Source organism: Nothoprocta perdicaria, unplaced genomic scaffold, assembly GCF_003342845.1.
Source record: "Nothoprocta perdicaria isolate Ctin4 unplaced genomic scaffold, notPer1 scaffold_161, whole genome shotgun sequence".
Classification (NCBI taxonomy): domain Eukaryota; kingdom Metazoa; phylum Chordata; class Aves; order Tinamiformes; family Tinamidae; genus Nothoprocta; species Nothoprocta perdicaria.
The window spans coordinates 829541-839863 of record NW_020454772.1 but is presented as its reverse complement, the minus strand read 5'-3'; the positions used below and the strand labels follow the sequence as shown (position 1 = coordinate 839863).

Sequence of the window (10323 nt, the reverse complement as noted above, 5' to 3'; positions counted from 1 at the left end):
TGCTGGAGAGCAGTCCCGCAGAGAGGGACCTGGGTGTCATGGTGGACGACAAGTTGACCATGAGGCAGCAGTGTGCCCTGGTGGCCAAGAAGGCCAACAGGATCCTGGGGTGCATTAAGAAGATCATCTCCAGCAGGTCGAGGGAGGTGATCATCCCCCTCTACACAGCCCTGGTGAGGCCACATCTGGAGTACTGTGTCCAGTTCTGGGCTCCGCAGTACAAGAGTGATGTGGAGCTGCTGGAGAGAGTCCAGCGCAGGGCTACGAGGATGATCAGAGGCCTGGAACATCTGCCCTGTGAGCAAAGTCTGAGGGAGCTGGGTCTGTTCAGCCTGGAGAAGAGAAGGCTGAGGGGGGACCTGATCAGTGTGTATAAATACCTCAAGGGAGGGAGGAAGGAGGAGGGGGGCGGCCTCTTTTCAGTGGTGGACAGTGATAGGACTAGAAGAAACGGCCACAAGCTGAGGCACCAGAAATTCCACAGGAACTTAAGGAAGCATTTCTTCACTGTGAGGGTGACAAAGCACTGGAACAAGCTGCCCAGAGAGGTTGTGGAGTCTCCTTCTTTGGAGATCTTTAAAACCCACTTGGATGCAGCCCTGTGCCACGTGCTCTAGGTGACCCTGTGTGTGCGGGGGGGTTGGACTAGATGACCTCTGAGGTCCCTTCCAACCTTGGGCATTCTGTGATTCTATGATTCTGTGATGGATGCTAGAAATTGCCCTACATTGTCCAAAACTTCCTGTCTGTCAAATGGGGGTGGGGGGGGAAGGAAAAATCACTGAGAGAGAAGGACAGTAAAGGTCTTGTAATAAAGACATAGTTATAGGCAAAAATGTCCATGTGCTGACATATTGCTGTGTATATGTGAGCTAGGTATGCAGATTCCCACTGAAGTGTAAGTAGACCTCTTTAATTAAGGATATATGGGACCTGGTCTTAAATACAGTCTGCTGTGTGAGAGGCCAAAAAGTTTGTGTACAGAGACAGAAATATGACTTAGGCCTTATGGGAGACAGGAACCCAGGTATGGTAGTTGAAAATCAAACAAGAAACTTTATGGTTTCTAAATTAACTGAATCTCAACACATCAAATGTTTACGTATCTTAATTTCAAAGTGGATCTGACTTCAATTAGGCCAAGGTATATACAGCAGCACATACAGTGGGATCTTTCAAGGCATATGTCAGTGCTAGATATTTGGCAAACAGATTCTTCTTGTAAGGAGAAAGAGACAACCTTGGAAACAGATTTGATACCAAGAGATTCGATGCTCCCTAGGAAATGGGTAAAATGCTTCTCATCTGCCTCAGTCATGACTCTATGATTTGAGGGGAAAGCCCATCGGATTCTGTTCATTTTAGTTATGCCAGTTCTAGCATTGCTGTGTGATACCCAGATGGTTACAAGGGTTTCCCTTCCAAGCCTTTATTTCCATAATACTCTGAAACCAGAACTGAACACTTTCAATAAAGAGTTGACGCCCAGGTTGAAAGGAATAACTTCTTGTCTCAATGACTAGAAAACAGCTAAGTATTGGGATAGACCCAAGTAAAATGGGGAAGAGTCTGTACAACCACATGTCTGTAATCTCTCAGGCAGAAGCAGCTCGTATCTTTTACTGGCAGCAACAGCAGCAGAGGAAGAGGACTGGTATTAGCTCCAGCAAGTAATGATACAGCCTTGTGTGCATTTACTGAACTACTGAATTACTTTCTGAACTAGCAAAAATGTTGTCTTCTGGTCACGTATTTATCCTCTTCTTGCCTAGGTATAAATAGCAAATGAATAAAAAAAAAATAGTGCATGAAGAAATAGGGACAGTGTTATCTCTGTCTTCACTTTATGACATTCGCCTTCTCATTATCTTAATCAATTACTTAAAAAGGTTTTTATGTTTCTGGTCCAGACTACTTTTAATGTCTCAGGCTCTACAGAGCTTCTTCCACTTTCCCATAGGAGATTACTCCACAGCTTGCAACCTCCCTATGTAAGCAAGCTTTTCATTATATGTTGCATGCAGTTTCTGCTCCGTAATTACATCTCATTATTTCTAGTTATGCTCTCGTTTAATGTCCTAAATAATTCCTCTTGAACCTTGCTGTCTTCTTCCTTAAATATTTGCACAGTCAACTTGTGCCCTTGTTAGTCAGTTCTTAACTAATTTAAATTATAGTTACAATAAATCACTCCTCAAGAATCAATCAATCCTGAGTAACCCCACTGAGAACTCTTCTTTGAACTTGTATTCTAGTTTTTAAGTATCTTCCCGAGACAAATATTCTCTCATCAAAGCCTGGCAAAGATGAACTACTTCCTTTCTGCACTGTGACATCAGGATCTGGCCTTTCTCATTGTTCTCTCTCACAACAGCCTTATATCTCACCATTTGTTTGATTTTTTTTTAATTTTTTTTCCTGATATTACTACACTATCGTGTAGTAATATGTGTAGATCTGTATCTCCCTAAGGTAATAGATTTCATTTGTCCAGGCTGCCTGTAGGGCTCTGCAAATCGCTTTTATTTTCTTGGTCTTGCCCTGTCTTCACTATTATTTTTAAGATTTTTCTCATTTGCAACCAATGGCAAGTTTAATTTTTGTTCACCTTTATCTCCCAGATCACTCACATTATTAAACAGAACTCGATGATTTCTTTCTTCGACACAAATCAGCTACGTAGGGAATTACTTATTTAAAAATTAGCAGTTGGAATTTAGAGTTGAGGCAATACTGTGACTGTGATAGATTAAAGGGTTTAACACAGAATAATAACACAACTGCTGGTACAATGTAATTGTCAAACATCTTTAATGACAAATTTGTTGGAATCCAACACTAATCCCTATGCCACAAGAGCAGACATCTTCTCTTCCTAATTTTAAACTATTGCTGAGTAATAGTACCTTTTGTTTATGGATGTTCAGCTAATTTTAAACTTCAAAGAGAAAATGTCTATCTAAGCTAATTTACATTCATTTTTAAAGTAAAAGCATTTTCTCACCACGAATGTGAAATTCAATCCCATCTCCTTACACACCAGAGTTAGCTCAAGTGCTTTATTTTTGTTTTACTTTCCAGTACGAGCCTAGAGAGAACATCATCTGCATGTCTTACCTTCCTCCATCAGACAAACCACTTTTTAATTCTGCCACCAAAACTTATGCAGCTGAACACCTTTTGTTCAGCTCAAAGCGTTTCCTTCCCAGTTGCTTTCCTACTGTGGGCAATTCACCTTGCTGCACCTGGCTAAGGAACTTCTTCCCTACCCCTCTTGGCTAACCCTGAGGCTGTAGAGATAATATGAGAGATATGAGAGAGGAATATGAGAGATATGAGAGAGGGCTTAGGAAATGCATCCATCTCCTTGGCTGAGCTTAGCTTTCACCTTTCTTCTCAAAGCCCTTCATCTATCTATCTATCTATGTTTCACAAATGTTTTGGGAAACAATTTGTACTCGGATGGTGTAGGACACAAAGTGGAAAAGAGGCTGGATGTATGTGTGAGCCTAAAGCTGATCACTAATTTGTCACTCACATATCAGCTATCCTGGTATCATTAATCATCAATAGCTGTTCATGACAGCCTCAGAGCTTTCATAAAAGGAAGGGGGGACACAGTTTTGGAAAGTACTGTAGGAGTTTATTTTTCTTCCAGCATATTTTCCCCTTGTAAAATTGGTTCCGAATTCATCACCCACACATGCTTTCTTGAATTTGAGAGGCATTTATTGGCATGAGGCTCAGGGACAAGCTGGCTTTGTTTCTGCTCCCCGCTTGCCCTGAGGAGTTATTCTGTCCACAACAAGTAATGGGCAAGAATGCTTCGCAGCAAGGATTGAAAAGTTTAGCTGCTTATCTAGGAAAACAGGGCATGCCTGAAGTCATGGCAATGAATTCACTGGACAAAATACGTTTCTCCTCTGCCAGCGCTCAACCACTATTCCCTCTGATTCTCTGTGAAGATGCAAAAAATTATATTAACTAACATTTTCTGATCATCAGAAATGGCTATTTGCACTGCCTCATGTCTCTTTTTGATTAGACAAGAGGACAGAGAGGTGCAGCAGTGTCAGCCTGGCGGCTGCTGCCTACCCCATGCTAAGCTAACCCACAGTCCTTGCTAAGTAAAATCTGATACGATTCTGATTTCCCACATTCTCGATATTGGATGGAAGGCAGAGGACTTTCAGTGTTCATAAATCCCATTACACAGTTACTACACAGATCTAGAAGCCTATGGCTTTTACACATTCCCCACGCTTGCTTTCTGCCTCCTCCCGTTCCCCTGTTCCCATCTGATGCCATTTTTCTATGTCGTGCTGTCACAGCCGGATTTCACTTGCTCTTAGCTGACAAGTCCTTCCAAATGCCAAAATGAACCTTGCCCTGAATCCTATTTCTTTTTCCCAAAAACACTTAGTTCATCACCAGGTATTTCCCTGTAGTGCTGTGTAAGAAGCTAGTCCTGCTCCAGCCTATTCTGCTGCCACATCTGTCCCAGACTCAGAGGCAAAGCTCCCAGCCTCCATAAAGCTCTCCAGTTTTCATCACCATGCAAGGCTCCTTTTGGTTGGCTTCCTGCCTTCCAGCTTCACTTGATTAAGACAATATTGCCTTTACCGCCTATGCGTACAGTGCACAGTATTGCACTGTCTGTATCTGAGTGCTGTAATGCCCCAAGAGACTGGTGTAAAATTACGTAATGCACATGTTTAGAAAATTGCATTTTATTAGCATCATGGCTCCTGCATCTTTGAAAATTGGATTAAAGCTTTTCTCAGCAACCATGGTGATGCCCTTCAAATCAGCAGCAGAAGCTGAGCCTGATGTTTGTCACCTGACTTACAGAATCTCAGCATTCACATAAAACTACACGGTTCTGAGCAAAATCTTGGGACTTCACAACACTGTTTTAGTAACTTGCAAGTATGTATTTAAGAAAATTCCTCTTTGCTGTATGCCCAATTTTTAAGTGTAGACAAACATTTGCAACCAGTCTTACATCCCTCCATTCAAACAGTTTCAGTGCCTGCATTCTTGGTCTAGATGCAAGTATTTTCTCAATAAGAAAATACAGTCTGAGTTTTACAGGAGTTTAGATGAGATTAATGGTCCTTTCTAGTGCCTAAATTTATATGGCTATTCTACTCTGTTGCTGTTCCTTGAAGAATTTTTAATAGACTTTTCCTAAAGCAGGACTGGCTTTTCTAACATGGTTGAAATGCTGCTGTGCTTAGGGAGGGGCCACTCTGAAGCAGACCTTTGAAAAACTGATTTCTGCATATGCAGCAAATCTGGCACACACAGATGCACAAATCAGATCAAAATCAGCTGCGCTGTGGAGTTCATATGTGCACCCACATGAGACGGTCTTGTGAGAGGTCTGCCCCAAACCAACTCTGTCTGAAGTGTGACAGCACTTGACATCCCATATGAAAAGAAGTAGCTGCATGAAAAACACCTGCAAAATTATTGCTTTGCACTTTTTTAGCTTTATCCTTTAGAGAAACTATATGACACTTAACAATGGCTATAAACAGTGCCAGCTCTTTAGGGATTATCTACCTTGTGCATCACATATAAATATAAAATTGGCACAGCAGTATCTAGATCTCTTATTAAAATCTCTAGAACGATCCCCATACAAACAATAAATAAAAATTACTTAAATGGATTAAAGTCATTCTCCATCACAACTCCTGTCCGTTCAGTGAGTCTACGTTTGGGATTAATTTGCCCACTACAATTATTTTTACATCTGAACACATCATAAAATCTCTATAAAGAGATAAATTAAATGGGGAAGAGCAGTAAAAAAAGATATTTATGATGAATTACGAAATTAAACAAGATGGCAAAGTAATCTCTGCACAGATGAACCACTAAAATATAATTAGTGAGACTGTGCAAAAGACTGCATATACCTGAAATAGTTTTAACATGCCTTGAATAAGATATGATCTTGGCATACATTGAAAACCTTGTTGAGATAAAAAAAAAAAAGGAAAAAAAAAGAAAAAGAAGAAATAGAAGAAAGAGTGTGATAGAGATATCAATGGAACTGGAAAGCTGAAAAGATTACTAATGTGAGGAAGAATCTTTATTTTATAGGCTACTATTCTGCAGGTAGTCCAGCATTACCATGCCCCGAAGCAGAGCTATTTTATAATTCAGAACAGATGACGATGGACAGATGGACAGATGAAAGGTAGGATACACAACCTCAAGATTTAATAACATGATTGCCAAAGTCAGGCTGTTTAAATAGTGACCTTACTTGTAAGTCATGAATCGTTATCAGTCTTACTGAATTGGACCTACAGGTCTTCTCTGCAATCTAAAATTTGACTGCATTGCATTTGACTGTAGGGCACATACTTTGAAATGCTAGATGATAACTGTAAGTCCCTTTCCATAATGAACTGAACTCCTGATTTCAATTTTGCTATCCTGTGCTATGTTATAATTTGTTTTTACTTAATTAAAATGGCTGGAACTTCCTAAGAACACAGTCAGGAGCTGCTATGCCTAAAATGATGGAAATGTACAGAAAGATTGCTTTCGACAGCTATTGTTCTCTTCCTGCACATCTACACCTGCCTGAACTCATAGTAACATTAGGAAAATAGCAATTTGTTTGTACCATTTAAATATATTTCACCCACTAATCATAACTTTATCAGAAGTTTATCAAGATCATTCAACTTTAAGAAAGCATTCTGAAAGTAAAATATTGTAGAGTCTGTCTGTGTAATATGAAAGAATTTGTGCCAGCCAGAAGTTCCTCTAAACTGGACCTGTCAGGAGAGGCTGATCTCACTTATCATGATGGTGCATAGGAAGCAAAGGACAAGTCTCTCAGGACCCAGATGCTCTTGGACAGTCTGGACCAAATGAATAGCTTCAATTACAAGGCAGAAGCCAAAGTAGTCAATAGAGACAGGCTGGAGCTACAGAAGCCTCACGTGAATCTTACATCTAATTAAAGAGTCCGTCTCATTTTATCCCTGGCTGGTGCTCACATACGTTCCTCACTTTGCCTCATTTAGAGAAAGTGATTGTGAGGCAGCCTGAGATGCAGGAGGTGTAAATGTATGCATTAAGAACTTGCAACAGTCAAGAGGTGTTTTAATTTCCTAGCCAAGCAGAGAGGGTGAAGGATCTCCAAGCCACAGCCATTACTTGCCACTTGAGCAACCGGGAATTCAAGAGCAGATCTAGGGAGCTGATCTCATTATGAAAGAGCAGACAGACTGCCTCAGCTGAGAGGACACACGTGGCACCAGCCACCTCTCTCAAGATATTTTCACCAGCCGATTTCACCTGCCTTGAGTTGCAGGAGCTCTGCCAGGTTCCTCCTCTCATAGTCTGCTTCCCTCATTTACCATTTAGCCTCATGAAAGACAGTGTTGCAAACTGAGCATCATCCTAGCAAATGACACAGCTTCTTAAAATACGCCACGACTCTGTCTGCCAAGTTCTCCCCTGTTGACACAACAGCTATGCCTGACTTGAGGGGAGCGTATGGATAATCGATCAACTGTCATAACCCCATGCTGTTCCCCCACAAAATGTCATGCTGGTGCCACGACACCTTATGTCTGGCTGTTATCAAAATATGCCCTTGTAAAGGGGTTGAAACAGTCATCAAAGCTAGTTTTGTATATGGTCTGGAGGAACTCACTGTCAGCTATTAAGCCAACATAGTTTCTCTGTGTTGGTCTTTCCCACATCTACCGCAATGAAAAGATGAAAGGAAAAAATCAAGTGTTAATGATGACAAGAAAACATTACCCTAATTTTGATTTAAAGCTACTTATCCCAGACAGGGTGCTCAAGGCTTAATGTTTTCACAGTACTCTGCAAATGTAAAGGTTTATGATGGATAGATCATGACAAAAATACTCACAAGGTTCCTCATATGTTTCAACATTATGGTCAGTCGAGTGTGCTCATAGGACATGACTAATTGCACTCCAGGCGTATGATCAGTTGACTGAAGACCTAAAATAGGCCAAATAAGTTGATTTTTTTTAGTAAAGAGATCAGTAGAAAAATATATCTAAAATGCTAATACATATGAATTAATATACAAACAGATGATAACCTTAAATCAAGGATGAAATCAAAGATGAAATTGGAAAACATTGATGAGTATGACACAAATATTAAAAAGGCAGTTTGACATGCAGTGTTCATTTTCTTGCTTGTTTATTCATTGATAGTGAGATTTTAGATTTTCTAATTGACACCAACCAGAACTTCAGCGGGAAATTTATGTGTAAGTTATAAATATTTTTTTTTTTCAAACTACTGTTGTACTATTGGGGTACTGACCACTGCTGCTGCAGTGCTTCTGTCTAGATAAAAACATTGGGTACTTTTTCCAGTTGCCAACAGAAAAATAAATACATAAAGGTTTGCAGACATGTTCCAAAACAATTGTTGGTTTTTCAAGAGTAACAATATCCATATCTGACAGATCTAAATTCTCCCTTCTTCATTCTGTATTTGTCTCTGTTCGATGCTTGTTTTCATGCAGCCAATCGCTTTCATGGGTTTTCTACTAAAATACATTTACAGAGTCTGCCTCTGCTCCTACTGAGGTCAGTGACAAAACGTTCTTGAGTTTCCAAGCAAGGACCAAGCTATGGAAGAAATGACTAAGCATATCCTTTTCCTTCTTTCTGCTGCAGGCACTCCGCCAGTGGTCTTCACTTGCCAAAAAGGTCTGTCCTTGGCATGGAGAAGGCAATGTGACCTACCTGCCTCACAGAGACAGTGGAGAAAATAGATGCTTTTTACCATAATATTCCAGGCAAGAGGCAGCACAATAACCCCCTCTCCATTATCTCCCTGAGCTGCTTCTGTTGCAGTGTTAGCCCTGAGCAGGGTAGGAATAAACCATGTTGCACCATTGGGTCTGGGGTCCACAGTTCTCTGCACAATGTGCTCATTCGTGCACTCATTTTTGCCCTCTTTCTCTCTTGTCACCACATGTGCACCAGGTTTGCTACAGCCAAGATTGTAAGAACGAGATATCAAACTCTCTCTTCTCAGGTTTTTCTCTGTTATTTGACAAAGGAGGCAGCACAGGGGACTTCATAAAGAGTAAACCACGTATTGGTTGTATTTTTCAAAAGAAAAGACAAAAGCACAAACCCCAGAGCGAACAGAGGCTAAAGTAGTTGCTAAGCAGGTAGAATTACAGTGGTGTAATGTACTATGGACACCCAGAGAGCTGGTGCAATTGCCATTTATCATAAGGAAAGGTATTCAACTGAATGAAAAATAACCCAGTGTGTACATATAATTGCTATAATATAAATTTTCCAAGCAGTCTGGATACAAACACTTCCGAGCATGTGGTGTTTGAACTGGAATTTTAGAATATGAATCCATCTCAAATTTATTTCCTTTGGAGACTAGAAGAATTCATTTTTAATCACATCCTAATTAGAGAAAGGCCTGAAACAGGCTCCTGAAAAATTGAAATCTTATGATGAAATCACTAAGCTGGGAGTTGAAGACCTAGCTGAAGTTCTTCACTTCCCATTATCCTTTATGAACTTTGACAAATCATTTAGCTAGGCAACACCTTATTTCCTTGCTTGTTGCATGCAAATAGGGATAGGGGATGTCAGGGGATGAAAACTGGCCAGGAAGCCAGAAAAGGTTAGTTTTTTTCTGAGGGAAAACAAACCAACAAACAAACAAACAAAATTTTATTTTCCCCCATCCAAAGCCATCATTTTGCTATTAAAAAAAAAAAAAAAAAAAAAAAAAAACACGTGGGACTTATTCTTTAAGTTGCATCAGGAAAGGTACCTAGAGCATGAAACAGTGTAATACAAGGGAGTTGTGCTTGAACATAAGGGCACCATTCTCTTGAGGAGCTTTGTTAATATTGTGAATTGCTGTGGGTCATTCTGACCAGTTTAGAAAGAATAGCAGATCTCAGAGACTAAATTACATTGTTTGCATTCAGCTGAGCATTATGCCTTTTCTTTCCAGCAGTACTACCACTGTTTTCTCTGCTTTATTTAAGTTTCATAGCGTGAATGTTTATATCCAGTGGAGAAATTCTTCTATGGAACTTGGCATTTTCATTTTCAGGAAACAAATGCAAATAAGCTTTTAATCAAGTTCCAAATAATGAAAAGCATGGGAGGGAAAAATGCACTTCTAATTGAGTATTCAAAGTGAAGTCTGAAAAAGACATTATGAGTGTGACTATTACCAAAATATTTACTTTTGCTTTGTAATAAGTTCAGCTCCAACCAACAAAACAAAACAAAAAAAAAAGTAGGAAAAAGGAAA

The 10323-nt window shown here is 40.0% G+C and overlaps 1 protein-coding gene across 1 annotated transcript in view; it reads right to left on the bottom strand.

Annotated features, from left to right (window-relative positions):
* Positions 1 to 10323, bottom strand: part of PIK3C2G (phosphatidylinositol-4-phosphate 3-kinase catalytic subunit type 2 gamma) — a 262575-nt gene that overhangs the window by 14454 nt on the left and 237798 nt on the right. Inside the window, exon 32 of the mRNA XM_026035575.1 lies at positions 7913 to 8007. Within this exon, the coding sequence (XP_025891360.1) occupies positions 7913 to 8007 (95 nt within the window). The remainder of the gene's footprint in view (positions 1 to 7912; positions 8008 to 10323) is intronic.